Below are 21,461 nucleotides of genomic sequence, written 5' to 3' on the forward strand. Positions count from 1 at the left end.
TATCTCTAGAGTACCAACAACAGGTCAAGAACAAGAAAGATAGAGTCAATCTTTGCATCGCAAAACCCTTGTATTATTATGCCTATGTGATATATAATAATCCTTTGTAATCAGATCCATGCCAATTCCTACGAGTGAACCAGTATAAATAAGCTATCGAATGTAATAAAGAGAGTTGTTGTATCGAATCGTTACCAGAGAACAGACATATATCAGTGTTTTTTTTTGTCCAGTGTACAAGTCCAAAAGGAGATTACCCACAGAAGCCTAGGTGCCTTCCAGAACCAGCAATCGTTAGTTATTGGCGTCAACACATTCTTTGCATATTAAAGAATATTGTGGCCAAATTTCATAAAATTTGGTCGACAAAAACCCCCCTGCCAATAATAAAACAAAACCTGCCAAAGCCGTCTTTCCCCCTATCTCTCAGTTCACAGTGTGACAAATATGCGTACATTTTTCGCCTGGCTAGTGAATTTCGCGGCATAAGTGTCACATTCGGGTTTTGATTGAAAAACGTGGGAAAAATAGTTGTTTTTGGCAATGTTTGAGTCCGGCCCAACGAATATGAATATTCTTCTATAGTTTATTGGGTTAAAATCAATGAAAAAGCAAAATTTTGCAATAATAGGATGAATCTATTTTGAAACTTCGAATGGCGTTTTTCTCATTTTTCTCGTTTGTAACATGTGACATTTATGCGTCCGACGGCAGTGTTATACATTCATAAATTAAAAATTCAAAATTAAGCCATGAGCCATGCTGCTTACTCGTATTATTTATGTTCCACACGCAATGGTCGTCAAAATTGGCTTTATTACGATTCTATGGGCCCTCAAACTTCTGAGGTCGGTGTGGGGCAGTACGCCCATGCTCATTTCGTATGACCGAAACAGCTGAAACATTCGGTTAATTGCTCATCTAAAATTGCTTTTGACCAACCAGCCTTTATCTCCCCTACTAATTATTTTCTGCTTTCGAAAAAAAACTGCAATAGATGTTCTCGCCATATTGATTTCTGGCACCCACACTGCTTTTCTCGCGTATACATTAGTTCCTGGGTGCTGGGAGCGGTGGGCACTACATTTATTTCATTGTCAAACGATTCTACTCATCAACTGTAATCAATATCCGTCTAGATATAAGGGAAGGTGTTTGACGACCTTCAGCTGCTGTCTACTTACCGATTATCGTAATCATCCACGCAACAACATACGACAAAGATCCAATCCATACAATGCACATAATGAAAGTAAGCGGGAACCAATTCTTGTAGCGTGGCTTCTCACAGTTCGGGATCGTGAAAACGAACAGCAAATAGATGGGCCACGTAATGATCCACGAAAACTGCCGCAGCTTACTCTGTCCTGAGGGATACTTGAACAGCTGAAACTGTTCATTCTTATCGTCGCCGGCCTCGGTGGATTCAGCACCGGTAGCACCATTCCCCAAAGCTCCGGAGTCCTTATCCGGATGATCCCCATTTAGTGAATGCTTCACCGATTCCGCACTTGCAGAAGAAACCGGTGGTGACGAAGGGCTTGGCGGTGGAGGCGGTTGATCATCGTCATCCAGGCTGGCCGTACCGTTCATACTTCCGGCACTATGACGGCGCTTGGTTTGCTGCTGTTGATGCTGATCGTTGATGAGAACGGAAGCAGCCGCCAACGCCACTACCGGTGCTGGAACTGTGGCACCACCTCCGCTGGCGCTGATCGCCTTTATTTGCATTTCCAGATCCGATGACGTCAATTCGGTGTTGCTCGCGTCAATGTGCGCAACGTTCTTCAAATTTCCATTCTGCTGGAAGTGGCTTATCCGTAACGGAAGGTGCGCATCAATTGCATCTGTGGAATGAGCAGGAAATCGAAATTAAGCGCTGTGTATTTATAGTGGGTAAGTTCTTGTAATAAGCCAATATCACAAAGGAAGAAGCAAAAAAAATATTGCATGCATTTTAACTAAGAATATGTTAGGGTTTAAAGCATTCACACAAATTAATCATTCATTCCACGACAAAATAGCGTTTCAAATTATATTGAAATTAGTAATCAGATCTATTTTTGGTATTTGCGTAAGTATTGTTTCTATTGTGGTCTATATTGTGAATGAGAAAAACTACGATTCAATTCAATTTATTTTTTTTTAATTAGTTTGTTATGTATCTCTTGGCCGGATGCCCAAAACCAGTACCTTTACTTTACTGGTGAGCAATACACATAAAGGCAAGAACGAATTAATTAAAACTCATCAATCGAGTTGAACAATACGCCGATAGTCGAGTAGTAAGATCGCTTGTCTCTAATCCCTGTGGATCTGGATCCAACCCAAGACGGCGTCATAGGTCTTTCCCAAGCCCACTAAGAGATCCTACCCATTTACTGATCACTTAATCATGTAATGTTCAAGAGTAGGTATCGGTGGCTTATCACTCGTGAAAGAGAAGGCCAGAGACAAATTATAGAGAGAAATAAATAAGCCTAAAACTGTTTTCAAAGCAAAACTTTTTGTACACGGAAACCTACAAAATGTGTGTATCGTATCATTCTTACATCATTTCATTATCACGTTCTGGGGCAACAGTGCACAGTGGCTGAAATCGTGTTTTAACGCGTTTATTTAATAATAATAAAGGTACATTATGTGATTTAACGTAATGAGGTCTTCTAGGCATTTCATCAGTAAGTCGACGCGCTTCTTGGAGGTATAGAGTTTTATGATCAATCCCCCTAAAAGTGTGATGAAAAATTTATTTTTTCACCTTTCAACATGGAAGGTATACGTCTTCGCGAGAGTTGTAGCGAAAGTTCTCCTGAAAACTTTGTCAAAGAAACCAAGTTCGTAATTTCGTTACTTTTGGAGATTTAATGCTTTTTATGCCAACAAGTTTTGAACATTTTCGATGTATAAGCATCAGGGAATGTAAAATAACAACATTGCAAATGACAACAACATTGTCCTCTCTTGTAAATGTTGAGACAAACTCAACTCGGAATAAGCGTTTGTCCCAAACTGTAACAGAATAGGACAATGATCGCCTGCCACGCATTTAAAGAAGTAGTTTTCGACGATGTATTTGGTTAAATAAGTATCAATTATTAATGTTTAGATATAAACTTAACCATCTGTTGGCACTATTTGTGTTTTACTTCTGAAATTTACAAGTTATCGCAGTTTGAAAAGTTCACAACAATTACTTCTCCATGTTTGTTGCAAATACAATGGAAAGCACCATTATCTTAATCCTCTGCAGATGAGGTCAAAGAGTTATCGCTATTCTCTTTTGTTGCTTGTTTTTTGTATTTTTCAGCGAGAATAACATTCCTTGAAAGCATACAAGCATATGGAGACGCATGGTGCATTGGTTCACCTACTCCTTGTGATGGGTGATTGATTTCTATACCTTGCATAGTAAGAAATGGTTTTTGATGAAACATCCCTTACATCCGCTTACAACCGTACAGTTTAGGTATTAATTTAAAGTTCATTACTTGTACTTTGTTATACGTTGCCCATTCTCAAGTAGCAATTAAATCAAATATGACTAAAAATTCCAATAAAACTGTTATAACTTTTTCAAGTTTTTAAGTCACAACAGCCACCAAACAGCGTATTTTGATATTCTCTAAAACTTTCTAGAGCATGCAAAAAATGTAGAAATGGAAATAAAAAAGATATGATAAAAAAAAACAATTTTTAAGGGGTTGTTAGAATAAAACGTAAAAAATCTCCAAAAATAACGGAATTACGAACTTGGTGTCTTCGACAAAGTTTTTCAGGAGAACTTTTGCCATAACTCTCGCGAAGACGTATACCATCCTTGTTGTAAAGAGGAAAAAAATTCATCTCACTTCTAGGGGGATTGATCATAAGGCTGAATACCTTCAAAGAAGCGCGTCGACTTACTGATAAAATATCTCGAAGACGCCATTACGCTAAATCACATAATAAGTAGTAAACGCGCTAAAAACACGATTTTAGCTATTGTGCAGTGGTAGCAATCGAAACGGCACCATCTTTCCCAACAATATGGAGGAAGGCCACTACACTATCTTGAGCCCGGATTTCCAGAGGCGACTGAGTCAGTTGGCAATATTTGCAGTCATCGTCCTGTAGGTACATAACAAACATGAACGACCATATTTCGCAGCCAGTCGTCTACCAGGAGCTCAGCATAGATCTCTACCCAATTATGGCGGAAGAGGACTTTCTCTGGAGTGGATAAATCGGCATCAGCACGCCCGACGAAACCATCGACTGAGGTCGGTTCCAAAGGTACGTCGACGATAACATGGACTACCTGCTTCATCCGGCTACACCGGAGGAAATTGACGAGCAGCTGTACCCCATCCAAGAGGCGTTTTTCCTGGCTCGTGAACTATACGATCCAACGGTTCAGTAGGTAAGCAACACTCTAACCTTTGGTATCTCACCAAACTTGATACCGTTTACGAATTGTCACTCGCAGGCAATACCAACGTACTGGTGGACCCAAGAAAATTCATCCAGGCCAGAATGGAAGCCGTTCTGGAAATTGACCAAAAAAACATGATCCCTTTCCGCTGATATTTAATCAATGTATCCGTATCAGTTACAAAGTCATCCCCATCCGGAAGCCTGGGAAAGATCCATCCTCTCCTAAAAGTTATCATCTCATCAGCCCAGTGGCGTAGCCAGAAAATAGGTCTAGGGGAAGGGGGGGGGGGTTTCTGAACAATTTTTTTTCCGAAAAAAAATTTCTTTTAAAAATGTTGTCTCTGCATCAGTCTGTTCAGTTCAGTCTGTCGAACATCACAACAACTTGCTCGAGGAACAGTTTGGTTCCCTATCCCTACGCAGTCGATCAACTGTCCACCAATTAATCCGAGTAGCACAATTCGGACTCATTCGGTTGCATTAACAAGTTCACATGCGCACGACATCATCGTCCCCCATTGAAGTAGCATCGGGCCCCTGCTGTTCAACCTGTTCACCTCTGACTAGACACAACCTCCAGGAGGCGTAATTCTGTATCTGTTCGCAGATGACACCTCTCTCGTTTACAAAGGTAGTAGGGGAAAAAGTGGCAATATGCCCTAGTTTAGCATAGACTGCTTTTATGCATTAGCTACAACGATTTTCATGGGTGTTTCTACCTCACGCAACAGTTAAACAATTTAGCTAGCTGATGCCATATTAAAATTAGAAAAAATCTCAATCATGTTAATAATATTCACATTTAAAAAAAAAGTGGTGATATTTCGTTGCCGGAAAACTCATGAGGCAAAACGCCTTTCAGCCGGCAGCTCTTAGGGAACAACGTACCACGCGTCGGCGCATCAGCATTTTAGTATGGACAGTGCGTGGAGACGCGAGTACATTGTAGGGTAGTTCCACTTGGGCGTTTTGCCTCGCCGAAATGTTAGATGTTTCATCAAAACGTGGAGAATTTCAGTTTTTCCTACATTCCTACCTATTATTTTGACACTTTTTTCGCCTAACTTACATAATTTCACGTCTAGTTTTATTAATGCTATCTCAAACATGGTAAATATAAGTGAATACCCGAAAGTCGTTTTGCCCCGGGGTGGCGTTTTGGGGCCTCTTCCCCTATGATCAGAGCGCTATAGGCAAAACTCCAACGAGGACTGGTTGTCCTGACAGAGGACTCACCAGCTGGAAGACGCGGCGTCATCATCTTCCCCCACACAAAATCCTCTAAACAAGGACTGTAAAATCACCCTCAATGGCACGACAGTGGAATGGCCCATAAGGCCGATTACCTTGGATTGACCCTCAATAACAAGCCTATTTTCCTGCAACAGTTTGACGTAATCGAATACGGCATGCCGGTCTGGGAGAACTGCGCTAAAACCCACCATCTCAAATTAAAACTGGTCTATAACAAATTCCTGCGGATGATTCTTAACACCCCATCCTAGAACATTTGACGTCCACCGTCTGGCCAGGATCGAAACATTACACGAACGTTTTGATGAGTGTAAAAAAGATCGATCGTCACTTGACTGACCGTACCCTGTACTCCCAGCGCCCTTGACGAAAACTTTATTGGCCACCTCTTTGTTTTAAGAAAATGTATTGTCCGTTTCGATCAACAGCATTGTACAGCATTTCGAAGAGCTTTTAAAAAGTTGACCGTCTACGTTCATTCAATGATAACATTGTCTTTTTTCATTCCATATCCACCTTTCAACGCTCGCTAAATAAAACAATTTCCCTAATTACTATGTCTGAAACTTGATTATGCATATGTACAACATGTGATAGATTTAGTTCGGAAAAGGTATTGGAGGGTAACCCACCGAAGGGGCGGTTACCCTCCAATACCTTTTCCGAACTAAATCTATCACATGTTGTACATATGCATAATCAAGTTTCAGACATAGTAATTAATTTCCACACCGGGTGGCTTAATACCCGGCATATAGGCAATTAACTTTGAATGTGCTGAATTTCCCTAAATAATGCAAAATTTCCATAATCAATTAAGAATTTTCCACTTTCATAAAGAAATCAAAATATTCCATTGCAAAATACACAAAATTTCTATAAAATAATCAATAAATAGCAATAAGAAAATTTTCATAAAAAATAAAACTGATTTAATTTATATTGCATTGTTTATATTTCTTCAAAAAAATTCATATTTTTATTGATCTTTGAGCCGTTGCAAATATTTGACAAAAAAAATTCCTACTGGTCTCCGAAAGGTCAAGGGGGAGAGGATAATGAAAATAAATATCAAAATGAAAAAAATTCAAAAACTTGTTAAAGAATGTTTGAAAATCCTCAAAATTATCCGAATTTTTATTGTTGCCTTCTCAAAATGTAATTTTTAGGCTAAAAAATCCGAGAATGGGCAGACCATTTTTTTTAAATATTTGTATCGGCTTTATTGATTTTTTTGAAAAGATTTAATTTTTTTGTGGAAAAATATATTTTGTGGAAAGTTTTGTAATTATTTATTGCTAATATTGATTTATTAATGAAAATTTTGTATTTTTTTCAATGGAACATTTTAATTATTTTTTATGAAAAATTCTTCGATTGCAAATTATGCTTTTAAAAGTTAATCCAGCATTTTACGTGCGGTGATGGCCGCCAAAATTTTACTCATGTTTTGGTAGGGTGCAATCGATTTGACGTTTGGCTTGTGTCGTTTGACATCGTAGCGATTATCATCATCATTATTGCGAGAAGATTGAAAAATTCGAACCGGGGTCCGATGGTCGACTGTCGGAAAGCTGTTCCGCAAACGTCAAATCACTTGTTGCACGGTAAAAAAATTTGGTTTATTTTTTCGGTGTGAATGTTGATTATTAAAATCAACGAGAATATGCAACTTTAAACAAGTGTTACATGCCGCTATATTTTTTAAACAAGTTTTATGGTACTTTAAAGGCATTTTGTCATATATTTATGTGATTTTGAAACATTTTAGATTTCTCGAATGTTCTTGATATCAAGAAATATCAACACTTTTCGTACAGTGCATGCCATTTTGAAGTTTCCGACACTCAGTCTGCTTCTTCTTCTTTGCTCCGCAAAATTAGAATTTTTCTCTTTTCTCGCAATATTTAATCATCATGATGATGGAAACTTATCGTTTTTGTGTCAGACGACACAACCCAAACTTCAAACTGCTTCCACCCTACCAAATACTGAGCTTGATTGTGGCGGCCATTGACCTTCGTAAAATGCTGGATTTATTTTTGTTTTGTGGAAAATTCCTAATTGTTTATGAAAATTTTGCATAATTTAGGAAAATTTTATAATAATTTATTGCTGATACCCTGATTTCTTTATTGGCAATATCCTAATTAAATTAATGATTTCGTGTGTGTTACTTCTACGTGAAGCTAAACGATTTACAATGATATGGAAATGCTAATATCATCTTCCAAACTTGGACGTACATGTTCATGATAGCATTAGAGGCGAAAGTATAGAATTGATAGTTCCGTTAGGATACGGCAGGCATGAAGAATGTTTTTATAGAAGTCGATTTGAAAGCGAGCGGAGGGCAATATTTGAAAAGATATTTTAGTTACTAGATAAAGATTGTCGCTGTCGTCGCTGTCCGGAACATCTTTTGCTGGCGAGGATAGGGGAGCTAAATGTCAAAGAAGGAAAATCCATACGATTTGACAGGTATGTACCACACATGTTTCGGACAGCAGAACAAAGGGAACAGTAGCGACAATCTTCATCTAGTAACTAAAATATCTTTTAATATTTGTGATGGCACATATCACACGACCTTCATTCTGTCAAGCTCCCGTATGAAGGGGGAGGGAAGAATATCAGTGTGGAAGCTGATATATCTCCACTGGCAAAAGTAAGGTGGTTTGACTTGCTCATATGCCATCGCGTGCGGAAGGATTTGCTATCGACGAGTACTGTCTCCAAATTTCTAATATGACATCAGCATTTAGTCGAATAGGATTTTTATTGCACAGTTCTGTTTTCTCATTGCGCCAGTGGAGATATATCAGCTTCCACACTGATATTCTTCCCTCCCCCTTCATACGGGAGCTTGGCAGAAGGAAGGTCGTGTGATATGTGCCATCACAAATATTGCGCTCCGCTCGCTTTCAAATCGACTTCTATAAAAACATTCTTCATGCCTGCCGTATCCTAACGGAACTATCAATTCTACACTTTCGCCTCTAATGCTATCATGAACATGTACGTCCAAGTTTGGAAGATGATATTAGCATTTCCATATCTTTTAATATCCTAATTATTTATGGAAAACTTGTATTTTTTAAGGGGAGTTTATATTTTAGTCCTCTGTACAAATCGATCGGCCACTGTACTTTCTTTGGTCGCCACCTATTTTTGTTGAATTTTGAATAAATCCGTTTTTTTCGAAAATTTTATTGATTTTTCAAATTAAGGCGGTCGGATAAAAATGAACTCAGTCGCCGATGATTATCATGATTGTTGGACTGACACACGACTCTAGACGCAGAGAGGAATAACTTGTTTTTGTAGTACGTAATAGGATAGAAAATAAACAGTAACAACTACCTGTATTTTGAAATATCATATGATTTTCCGATATATCGATATTTTCATTCCATCGCAGGTGATATCGCATGAACTCGCATGAATCACGAGTTGTCCTAGGTGTATAAAGGGCAAAATATTATTAAGCTTATGCAACACGGCAGACTATGGTGGGCTGGACACGTTGTTCGTATGCCGGAAGAACGTCAAGCGAAGATAATATTTAGTAGAGAACCCGGAAGCGGCCGCAGGCTTCGTGGAAGGCCGCGTACACGATGGCTTTCTGCAGTTGAAGAGGACCTGAGGGCGCTCAATATTCAGGGCGACTCACAATGGCGGAAACCCGGACCAAACCTCAAAAAAAAAATCATTCGTTTCACAAAACTCGTATTTTTTTAAAATTTTATACATATATTAAATGAACTGATTCCAAAATTTGATAATTGTAGCTTGTAAATTTAATTTTTGGTGGCTTATTGAAGTTTCTGCTGTAAAGCATCTCCCGAACAAATTTGTATGGAAAAGGAAAATTTGACTAAAGTTTTTTCGGGAACGATTCGGAACGATCTGGTATCATGTATTGAAACCTATACTTGGTCTACTTTCCGGTGGTTAGTGGGGTGATTTGCTCCTAGTTGCTCCAAAGCTGGAAATTAACTGCTTCAATGTTAGAATGAGGACGTTGTTAATGCTCCAGACCTTAAAGCTTGCGCCTCTAGAAGTACTCGAGTAGCATAGTATATGTTGGATAACAATTCTAACCTCAAAATGAATTTAGCGTTCCAAAATCACTCTTTGGTGAAAGATTCGAGCAACATATTAGGTTTTGTCCGGCATTTGTATTGGGGCCCGCCACTGTGCGACTGCAAGCGCCCAGGATCGAATCCAGTGGGGAGGATACTCCATTCGGCGTATGTTCATCGAAGAGCTGTAGCCCATCAAGCATGAAGTAAGTAGTATCGATGATATCGACACATTGATTTAATTATCATATTGAATCAAAATCCTTTCTTTAAAAATAGGCTGTTTTCCTGATTAAGGCAAAAGTGGATATGATTTCTTCTATACAAGTAAGCGTGTCCCCGGATTAAAGCATTGGTGGATATGTTCCTTTTTTTCGAAGCAGCCGCTTTCCGGGCTCAAGGCAATGGTGTATGCGTTCCCTTCTTTAGAAGTAAGCTAAAAGCAGTAGTGGATATTAATTTATTTATTTATTTGGTGCTACTTCAACTGATCTATGTTGATCTTATTGAATTACTTAGCCTATATTAACAAAACAAGCAACTTCATCAACTTTACAAACAACTAGTAATCATACTCACTTTATACATGATATTTAGATAAGCAAAATACATCCAATTTGATTGATAACACTAACATATTACAAATAAATTATTCATATCTTAGGTCATTGATACGTTCACCGGTTTCCATGTCTCGTTCAGTCTGTTAATCAGATCCATTCTTTAAAAGTAGGCAGTTTGCCAGGATTAAGGCAATGGTGGATTTGATCCCTTCTTTAAAAGTGGGCGCTTGTCCGGATGAAGGCAATGGTGGATGCAATCCCTTATTTTGTAACAGAATTGTATTGCACTTAATGCCATCACGAATAACTCACAGGTTATCTGGTCAACGATCCAAACGATAATGATTTATAAATAAATGTCTATATTGGTGGACCTTTGAATTTACCACACTCGCAAGCCGCCATTATCGATCACAGAAAGCTAGCAAAACTCTAGTATTGGGGCCTTCCGGTAAGATGCACGGCTACAAAGCAAGACCATGCTGAAGATGGCTGGGTTCAATTCCCGGTCCGGTCTAGGAAATTTTCGGGTTCGAAATTTTCACGACTTCCGTGGGCATAGAAGTATCATTGCGTTAACCTCACAATATATAAATGCGAAAATGGTAAATTGGCTAAGAAACCTTGTAGTTAATAACTATGTAAGTTCTTTAATAACTCTCATCTTCGAGGCGGCAATGTCCAGTGGGGGATGTAATGCCAATAAGAAGATATTCCGCCAAATGGGATTCCGTTCTCAACAACAATCACACGTGTGGATATGTGTGTAGGCCGACTAAGAATTTTTGAAGTTTTCTAATAACTTCTGATTATTTGTAAAATGCGCAAGTAACCTTTAAGAGCCGTGCGGAGGGGTTGAAGAAGTGAGTCAAAACGGATGAAAAATTCAGATGTTTGAAACAAAATGTGCGGCAAGCCGAGGTGGCTGAATTCACCCAATTTTTGCGTGAAGCGCTGAATACATATTTTCTCTATGATTTCTGTAAGCTCTCTGTAACCTACGTTTGAATACGATCAAAACTGTAAAGATCGTTTTCTAGGAGTTCCATTCTATGTCTAATTGATACAACTTCTAGAAAACGAATTTATGGAAAATAAAATAAACGCAAATAAAAAAAAAAACTGATTTGTTTTTTCGTGAACCCACGCACTATTCTATTTTGTCGTGTCAATAAAATTTTACTCTGAAGGAAGTTAGTAAATGGCGGATTCACTGTAAGACCTATCCGAATCAAGAAAAATCCATATTGCCCTCCGCTCGCTTCCAAATCCACTCCTATAAAACATTCTTCATGCCTGTCGTATCATAACGGAACTATCAAATCTATATCTTCGCCTCTAATTCTATCATGAACATGCACGTCTAAGTTTAGAAGATGATATTAGCATTTCCATAACATTGTACTTTTGTTCTATTTAATGAAATCTTTCAACTCTTATTTATGTTGAGATAAAAATAAATCATTCAGTTCAGATACGAAATTAACTCGATGCACCATGCAGATGCAATTCGCTTATCTCATTTACCTTGATCTCTACTGGATACCGATTTGATGCTGCTAGATGCATCTTGTGATTTGCGTGTACGTGCGTTCTTTAAACCATCTGTGTGCAAACGAAGAGAAGTGAAAAGTAAGAGCTTTATAAACGTTGATTAAAAGTTACCAACACCAGGAAGACTTTTCTGCTGTCAATCAATTATTTGTAACAGCAGGATTCTCTCCATTTGCCTACCATCCCAAACGAATAAGATAATTGCATCGTTCACAGATTACGTAATTCTCCAATACGGGGGTTTCAAGCTTTACGTAATTTTGGTGTTTTCAATAAAAAAAAATGTTACCAAGATTTATTACTTTTAATGTTACGTAATATGCGTACGGTGCCAAATGAAAAAAAAAACACAAAACGGATACTTGCCTCTGGCACACTTTTGGAAAGCCTTGTCATAATACATCACAGCAATGTACACGATATACAGCAGCACCAGTATTAGCGCCTCGTACCACTCGACCCTTTCGTCGTGGATGATGCAGATCAGTATTGCCACCGTAATACCATAGGCAAGGCAATCTCTCGTCAGAGGCCACCAATCTAGTGGGACTACCTGGAACAAAAATGCAAGCGCAAATATACACAAGTGAAGCCACCGGACAAACAGATTGCAACGATAAATGAAGCAAAGATGTTCTGCCTACCATTCCAGCACCAATTCCACAGCAGGCGGCTACCGCCAGGATATTGAACACCGCCGACCCCACTATGGTGCCAACGCCAATGTCGCCCTCTGTGATGAACGTTCCAATCACGTTGACGAACAGCTCTGGCGCCGACGTCGCCGCCGCCATGAATGTCGCTCCTGCCACGTCGTTTGACATATTTAACGCTTGAGAACATAACAACATCAACGCATATTAGCACAGCAAATTTATCACAATTTATTTCATCAAGAGGTCAACCGCATCGGGGGCGAACACCTGCATGACTCAACGGATTAAACTGGCTGCTTATCAACCGTAATCCCCTTAAGAACAGTAGCAGCTCTCGCTAATGACTCACCGTGGCATATTTTTTCGACGGCAGGTACAAAATACTTATCACATACTACAGCCAAAGCTACAAATAAATATAAACTAGCAAGTGCGTGTAACACTATGGCCCCGTTCTGTCTCTGCTGCACCGTGAACAGATCCGGCGGGAAGTCCTCTATCGCAGGTGGTGTACAATTCAGCCCTGCGGAGGATGAGATGAGACGTTATGAGAAAATTGAAATAATTTGCGTTGTAGTACAATCGGGCGATAGCCAAAACGAATCGCATATGGATGTGCAAATGAGTCTCATTTCAACCAATGCACTACGTTTCTATCATCCACGAGTCGAGATTTTGCCGTTCCATGGAGTTACAAAGCGCTTTGAGGTTGTGTGGTAGTTGATAATCTAATTTGAATATTCATCAAATAAATTTTCAGGAGCACCGACGAGCTTCTGCCGAGAACCATCTTCGCTATCTTGGGTTTGCGCTAATTAAAACTGTGAGCATACTGACTCTTCGTATTATGTGGCGCCTGGCTAGTAATAATTGAGTCAAATTAATAACAATTAGTGGCTGTGCTGTATAGTTTCTGAGTTCTGCCTTTTTCATGTATTACATAGAACAATTATAAGTATATAAGGAAGCTTTTTGATAAATATGTTTGAAAAAAAATGTATTATTCTTTTGGACAATATAAAATCATTGGTTTATGGCTCAGTTTGAAATCGAAATGTAGAAAACAATCAGATTTATAACTTTACAACAATGCATTACTCCAATACTGCAATACAATATCTTGGGCTCAAGAGTCAAAATTCATCAACACCTTCAGTGAATATTTGCTCCAAAACCCATGATATAATATTTAGAACAATTTTATGTGCAGATGTGGTGGGGTTTGACAGCGGGCTCTGTTAAACTTCTATAAAAAGCTGCATGTATCCGCAAGCAGGCTCCTCCAAAGCGATCGTGTGCCGCTCAAAACGCACAAGCCTAAGTCCTGGTGTTAGTTGGGAGGTTTGCGCTGGCCCAATAAGCCGCCTTTCAAAGCAATCATTACGAGCGACATAGAAGATGATTCGATTCGATACAATAAGCGATGAATAAAGGATCACGATTGGGAGCTTGGAACTGCAAGTCGCTAGGTTTCACAGGCTGCGACAGGATAATCTACGTTGAATAACATTCCCCGCCACTTCGACGTCGTAGCGCTGCAGAAAATCTGCTGGACAGGTCAGAAAGTGTGGAAAAGCGGGAATCGAGCGGCTACCTTCTACCAAAGCTGAGGCACCACCATCGAGCTGCGAATCGGCTTCATAGTGTTGGGCAAGATGCGCCATCGTGTATTTGAATGGCAGTTAATCAACGCAAGAATGTGCAAGCTGAGGGTAAAAGGCCCTTTTTCAACTATAGCACTGCCTACACGAAGGGAGATCCAACAATGAGAAAGAAGCGTTCTATGTACAGCTGGAGCAGATATACGATGGATGCCCGCTGCGGGACGATAAAATCGTCAACGGTGACATGAACGCTCAGGTAGGCAGGGAGGAAATGTAGACCGGTCATCGGACCGGATAGTCTGCATACTGTATCGAACGACAACGGCCAACGAGGCATAAACTTTGCTGCCTCCCGCGGCCACATGGAAATCACCTAACCTGAAACGGAAAACCAAATCAAACCACGTTCTAATCAATATCAAATTCTTCTCCGACATCACGATCGTCCGCACTTACCGCAGTGCGAATATTGAATCAGACCACTACCTCGTTGCAGTATGTCTGCGCTCAAAACTCTCGATGGTGTACAACACACGTCGAAGACGTTCGCCGCGGCTAAACATTGGGTGGCTACAAGATGGTAAACTAGCCCAGAAATACGCGCAGCAGCTGGAAGTGGCACTCCCGCCATATTCGATCCATTTTGGTCATATGACCAGCTCGGCCAAACGACATTTTTGGGCGTTTGTCGATTTCGACTAAATAACATTTTCGGCCAGATGGATATTGGCCTAATGGTTGGCTCTGCCAAATGGCCCATTTTCGTCGTTTTATCGACGTTTTAACCGTCAAACAGGAAGGCCATTTGTTCTCCGAAAGTCGTCTCGCCAAATTCTATTTGGCTTTCTCGAAATGGGTGTTAGGTCGAAAATGGTTTCACTGAAAATGTTATTTGACCGAAAAACTGGTATGTCCTTACAGCATTTGCCTTAAAAGGTCGTTTGAGTGGAATGGACGTTTGGTCGAAAAGGTCATTTAACCGAATGATCTAATTTGGTCGAAAATGCTGTTAGATAGAAAAGGCTGATTGGCAGAAAGAGCCATTTTGCCTGAAAACGGAGTGCCTGATTGATCCTATTTCGCATCGGATGCGGATCCGTATGTTTGGTTATGTTTTATGCGGTGGGATAGTAAATCAGTTAGTTTGCGATTGAGCGTGTTTCGTTTTGTACGCAAATCCAGGTATTCAGTTCTATTTTGTGCGGTCGGTAAGGAAAGGGTGCGCATTTGCTCGTGTTTTCTATAGGATGCAGAACGATCGCACGATCATCGGAATGTTTGGTTCTGCTCTGTGTAGGTGGTAAAATTACTTTGACATAGCTTCGCACAAAATAATGATTCAGTCGGCCACTTCCTATAGTTTTCCTTTGCATCTAACCAACCTTCCATTCCCCGTAACAATCACGGAGATGCAGAGGATTCTATAATCTCTTGTCCCAACAAACATTGGAGGTGAGTAAAGGTCTTATATTACTAAAAATAGTTTTCTTCAGCTAAAAGATAAGCTGATTCAGCTAAAATTGTTTGTTGGGTAGTAATGAGTGTCGAATTAATTAGGTTGGGACAAATTAGTATGGTAAAAACCTATTACAATTTTTTTGATAGGTCCTGATGCTCTGGACTAAATTTCAGCCAAATCGGTCGACGTTTGGCTGTGCTAGACTTATTGGAAGTTTTTATGGAAAATGTGCGGAAAAACTTCGAAAACAGTAATGTTGTGCTAGATGGCACTATATATTAATTTAAATAAAAAATGAAAAGATTGATGTTCCAGCTAAGTTATTAGAATTTCTTTGAAGTGTAGTTTGGTGTTCTAAGCAAATTTCGCTTCTTTAAGAAAAGTAATAAATTCACCCATACAACAATTCAGAAAAATGCATATAACATTGCTGGGTAAACTCTAATCTTTTCGGGGTTTCCAGCATAATATTGAATTTGTATGTAATTTTGCTAACACTGAATGAGTTTCATAGTACATCATCGTAAATGGTGCCATCTTGCTCCAAATTACTGTTTTTCGATGTTTCTCCATACATTTTGTCATATACACCCCTATTCTTGTTTAAGGACGAACGAATGCAGTTCGTTCGAATCGTTTCCCCATTGGATTTTGCTAGCGTAAACGAGATCCCGTATCAGCTTTCGTTCGAAAGCGCGTTCGTACGTAAACAAGAATAAGGGTGATAAACTTCCAATGAGTTGACTGATTTAGGTGAAATTTTGTTCACAGCATCAGGGCGTCAAATAGCGGCCTTAAAGAATATGAGAACTGTGGTGCGGTAATGTACAGTGCGAATAATTGTTTAATCCCAAGAAGGCTGTTCAATTGATTGGATGCACATATTTGTTGTACACTCAACCCTCTTTTTACGGAAGTTTTTTATACGACACTTCGTTTTACAGCCTTCTTTTTACGGCATTTGACGTAAAAAATATTTGAAACATTATTGACATCCAAAAGTAAGCATATAAGAAGGCACTCTTAGAAACCCAAAGAACAAAGTAGAGGCTTTGTATATTCATCATTTGTCTTCAACAAATATTGCATTCCAGGTCATCCAAGAATTTCATGGAGTCTACACTAGCCAAGGACCTACCCTAGCAACACAATCCAAGCCGATTTGGTTGCAGCAGCACAAATGTGACTAAATTCGGTTGTATAAAGGTCACAGAAACTTTTGTGCAACACGTGTGCTACTCGGGTAAGGTCTAGAAGCATAACGAAAGAGGTGTTATCTCTTGGTGCATGCCCAAGGTGCATGAAATATTAAACCGAATTCCGTTCCAAGTCATCCAAGAATTCCCTAAAGTATAGGTCTTGAGGTCTACCCACGTAACCGAAGGGCTGTTATCTATTTTTTGTTATGCCCTATATGATCTAATTTATAGTTATGCCCTATATGATCTAATTAACCAAATATGTCTCAGCAGCCGTTCCTTTGCAGTTTATCTAAGAATTCCCTAGACTCCTCAGTCGCGGTTTCATCTCAAATATGTCCTCCGAGTATTTGTCTTTCACTTGCGTCTCAAATATAGGTATATGAGATGTTCTAAGATCTTCGAATTGTTCTGGAGTTTGAATCAAATGATCTAACGAATCAATCAAGTCTTCCATGAAGTCCCCAGCCACGGAAACCACCCAATTATGTCCTCCAAGTATTTGTCTTTCGCTCGCGTCTCAAATCCAGGCATATGACTTGTTCTAAGATCTCCAAATTGCCCTTGAGTTTAAATCAAATGGTGTGCCGAATCAACCAAGGCTTCCATGATGTCACCAGCCGCGGTAACAACCCAATTATGTCCTCCGAGTATTTTTCTTTCACTTGCGTCTCAAATCCAGGCATATGAGGTGTTGTAAGATCTCCAAATTGTTCTGAAGTTTGAATCAAATGATCTACTGAATCAACAATGGCTTCCATGAAGTCCCCAGCCGTGGTTACAACCCAATTATGTCCTCCGAGTATTTGTCTTTCACTTGCGTCTCAAATATAGGTATATGAGTTGTTCTAAGATCTCCGAATTGTTCTGGAGTTTGAATCAAATGGTCTAACGAATCAACCAAGTCTTCCATGAAGTACCCAGCCACGGAAACCACCCAATTATGTCCTCCAAATATTTGTCTTTCGCTCGCGTCTCAAATCCAGGCATATGACTTGTTCTAAGATCTCCAAATTGCCCTTGAGTTTAAATCAAATGGTGTGCCGAATCAACCAAGGCTTCCATGATGTCACCAGCCGCGGTAACAACCCAATTATGTCCTCCGAGTATTTTTCTTTCACTTGCGTCTCAAATCCAGGCATATGAGGTGTTGTAAGATCTCCAAATTATTCTGAAGTTTGAATCAAATGATCTACTGAATCAACCAAGTCTTCCATGATGTCCCATGCCGTGGTATCAGTTCAATTATGGTTTTAGAGTATTTGTCTTTCACTTGCGTTTCAAATCCAGGCATATGAGTTGTTCTAAGATCTCCAAATTGTCTAGGAGTTTGAATCAAATAGACTACCGAATCAACCAAGTCTTTCCTGATGTCCCCAGTCGCGGTAACAACCCAATTATGTCCTCCAAGTATTTATCTTTCACTTGCGTCTTAAATCCAAGCATATGAGATGTTGTAAGGTCTCCAAATTGTTCTTGAGACTAATTATGATGATACCGCGGCTGAAGACATCATGGAAGCCTTGGTTGATTCATTAGACCATTTGATTCAAAGTCCAGGACAATTTGGATATCTTACAACACCTCATATGTCTTGTTTTGTGACACAAGTGAAAGACAAATCCTCGGAGTACATAATTGAGTTGACACCGCGGCTGGGGACATCGTGGAAACCTTGGTTGGTTCATTAGACCATTTGATTCAAACTCCAGGACAATTTGGAGATCTTACAACACCTCATATGTATTGTTTTGAGACGCAAGTGGAAGACAACTACTCAGAGAACATAATTGAGTTGATAGCATGGCTTAGGACATCATGAAGGCTTTGGTTGATTCAATAGACCATTTAATTCAAACTCCAGGTTAAGGTTCCCCCAAACACACGCGATGCGTCAATCGCGACGCAATTCTTTCGCTTGGCGACTGCGTAGATGGAACATTGCCTGCAGCGGCCCAACAATAGTATCGCGGCAACTAGTTGTCGCCGTCACGGCGATGAAATCGCTTAGGTCTAGGGGAGCCTTTACATAGGGCCCTCACTTTCATGCACCAGTGAGTGAACTGAATGGTGTGCGGTGAGAAAAGAAGTCTTTTGTTGCTGCTAACAATTTTCAACTATCATTACTAGAAAGTGAGTATGAACAGGCAATAGTATCAATATTCTACAAATCTTCCTCACTGAGACTAAGAATTCACAACACTGCGTCGTCCCGCGACAAGAATAAAAACTCACACAATGCAGAGGTGTAGAAGTATGCACTGCCACCGTTAGGTTTTCCACACCGATGATCTAAAATATTTCTAACGCCTGTTTAACCGTTTTTAAAATATGTAGAAACAGTTGAAATGTTGCGGAAACTGCACACAAAATTAATTCAGAAATGATTTAAATTGTGTCGAATTTCGGACTTGCAATTCCCCAAAATGCTATTTCAGATTAATTATTCAGCTATCCATTCACTGTTACAATGTAAAAACTTCGGAAATGTTATGCATTTACCAAGTCGCCCTCCTTAGCCTATCCTGATGTTCATGGTTCGAACGCCGTCTGCCGCACTTTTGATAATCATGATCTTATAAGGCTATGAAACACGGAGAACTGACCGGAAAGCTTTCAGAGTATTTAAGCGTAAGGAGCTGCGGATAATAACTATTGTATAATATCTTCTCTATATATTAAAAATGAAATGGTCTGTGTTCGTATCCGCATAAATCGAAAACGGCTGGATGGATTTTCTTCATTCCTTCATTCCAGTTACATTCGTTATAGTTTTCGACGGATTTTCCTCATGCAAAAATTATTAATAAAGTTGAGTAAAACTAAAATTAAGAAACGTATGGAAACTTCGCATGGGCAGTTTACAACGGGCATTTTTGCCTATTTTTCAGGACAACGTCTGCCGGGTCGACTTACATTTCCTTCGAGGCAGTATAACTCATGAACGGTTGGGCCGACTTGCAAGATTTTCTCACAAATCGATTCGTCTTAGATCATCTGTGTTTATATATACAAAACAGTTTGCAAATTTGACGAGGTACCTCGGTCAACTTAAAATCCTTTAATAGTTTTCAAAACATTTTCACGGTCACGATCTTTGTTCGCTTGAAAAAAAAAGTGTACAATGCGGTACGCATCCTTCCTGTTTGACGGCATGTTTGAAAGAACTGAACATGTTGGAGTAAAAGTGTGTAGGCGACAATTTTCTAAATATTCTAAGGATTCATTTACATAAGGAAATATTTCTCTGAAAGCATTAATGTTCCCATAGAAAAATATTGAAGTATTGAAATTCTCGTTTTTTAGTGACCATCCGTTAAAATACAAGAATAGGGTAGCTGTAAGGAAACCCAATGTGATCGCACGAAAATTGATCTAGCGTGCGACGACGCAAAAAAAACTCATTAATGGATATTAGGGTGGTTCACAAAATCGATTTTGCTCCACAGTGCTCATCTGATTTTTTACCATGTTCTGAGTGTCCTCTGAAAATTTGAGCTCATTTGGATTTAAACTGATTTAGCACAAGCCGTTTCAAGTTTGCATGCAATTAATATGGGGAAATTTATTTTTTCATTATACTGTTAATGACGTTTCCCCATTAAGCGCAGGTTAAAAGAAAACCTACATAGCAAAAAGGGATACTCAACAGCTTTCACCCAACGAAAACCGCATGTTGATTAACCGTCCCAATAATTAGTAATCTGAGCACTGTGGAGCAAAATCGATTTTTTGAACCACCCTAATGGATATTTAAAACGCCAAATTCAACTAGCAACCCGAGGTACGTTCTGCTAGTTAATAATATAATCGGCAGCAAACAGAAGCATTCCTGGTGTTCAAATGATATTTAAAAGGATAGCATACTACAGTGGTCTAGACACGTTGTTCGTATACCGAAAGAGCGTAAGGTGAAGACAATATCCAGAAAAGGCCGTATGCATCGTGGCAGGTTTCATACGCCATGGTGTTTCACAGTTGAAGAGCCTGAGAGCGCAAAATGTTCGGGATGACTGAAAAAGAATATCCTAGGATCATGTTCAGTAAAGTGAAAGAATTTGACATTATGTTTGGAAGAGATGCACGATATTTATATATATAGCTTCCCCTTACTCTCTTTGGAAACGTAAAATCAATGAAAGAAATTTTATCAAACTTTCACATATTTGTATTCCTTATGTACCACTCCAAGCTTATCGATCTAGAAACATAATCAAACTTCATAGTTGCTACCTTCTGTATCATTATTGTCGTTTGAGCCTTTTGAAATAAACGCTGAAATGGGTATAAAATAGTATGTGGAGTGTGAGTTCAATTCCCACACTTTCCACGATTATTTATCAAATTTTCGTAATCGTGGCAACTGTTTATATTGGCTTGCCTTTCGTCTAATGTAGTAAAGTATGGTTTTGTTCCGTAACACGGTCCCGTAACACGGTAGATCACTTTGACGTAGTGTGTAAGATCTACCAAACAGAGCCCTAGCTTAATCCATTTTCTAGCTAGGGCAATGAGTTGTGGTAATTAAGGATTCATCGTATTTAGTCCCCGCTACCAACAGCAGTCTCAGAAATAAAACATAATTAATGTTACCTTGCAGACAGTTGAAAGACTCGAATTCCTCTTGTTTGAGGCTAAACTGTATGCAGCGGAAACAACTTTTCAAGCAAT

At 39.3% G+C, this 21,461-nt stretch overlaps 1 protein-coding gene across 4 annotated transcripts in view; it reads right to left on the minus strand.

Moving 5' to 3' along the window:
- The window catches only part of LOC134219901 (sodium/potassium/calcium exchanger 5), an 81,129-nt gene that overhangs the window by 12,623 nt on the left and 47,045 nt on the right, over window positions 1-21,461 (minus strand). For 2 of the 4 annotated variants that reach the window (XM_062698801.1, XM_062698799.1), the window contains exons 2-6: window positions 12,878-13,051; window positions 12,517-12,704; window positions 12,239-12,425; window positions 11,846-11,923; window positions 1,185-1,847 (exon numbers count right to left, since the gene is read on the minus strand). In XM_062698801.1, coding sequence (XP_062554785.1) covers window positions 1,185-1,847; window positions 11,846-11,923; window positions 12,239-12,425; window positions 12,517-12,704; window positions 12,878-13,051 — 1,290 coding nt within the window. The remainder of the gene's footprint in view (window positions 1-1,184; window positions 1,848-11,845; window positions 11,924-12,238; window positions 12,426-12,516; window positions 12,705-12,877; window positions 13,052-21,461) is intronic. The other 2 variants (XM_062698802.1, XM_062698800.1) reach the window with 1 other exon arrangement.

Source organism: Armigeres subalbatus, chromosome 3, assembly GCF_024139115.2.
Source record: "Armigeres subalbatus isolate Guangzhou_Male chromosome 3, GZ_Asu_2, whole genome shotgun sequence".
Lineage (NCBI taxonomy): Eukaryota > Metazoa > Arthropoda > Insecta > Diptera > Culicidae > Armigeres > Armigeres subalbatus.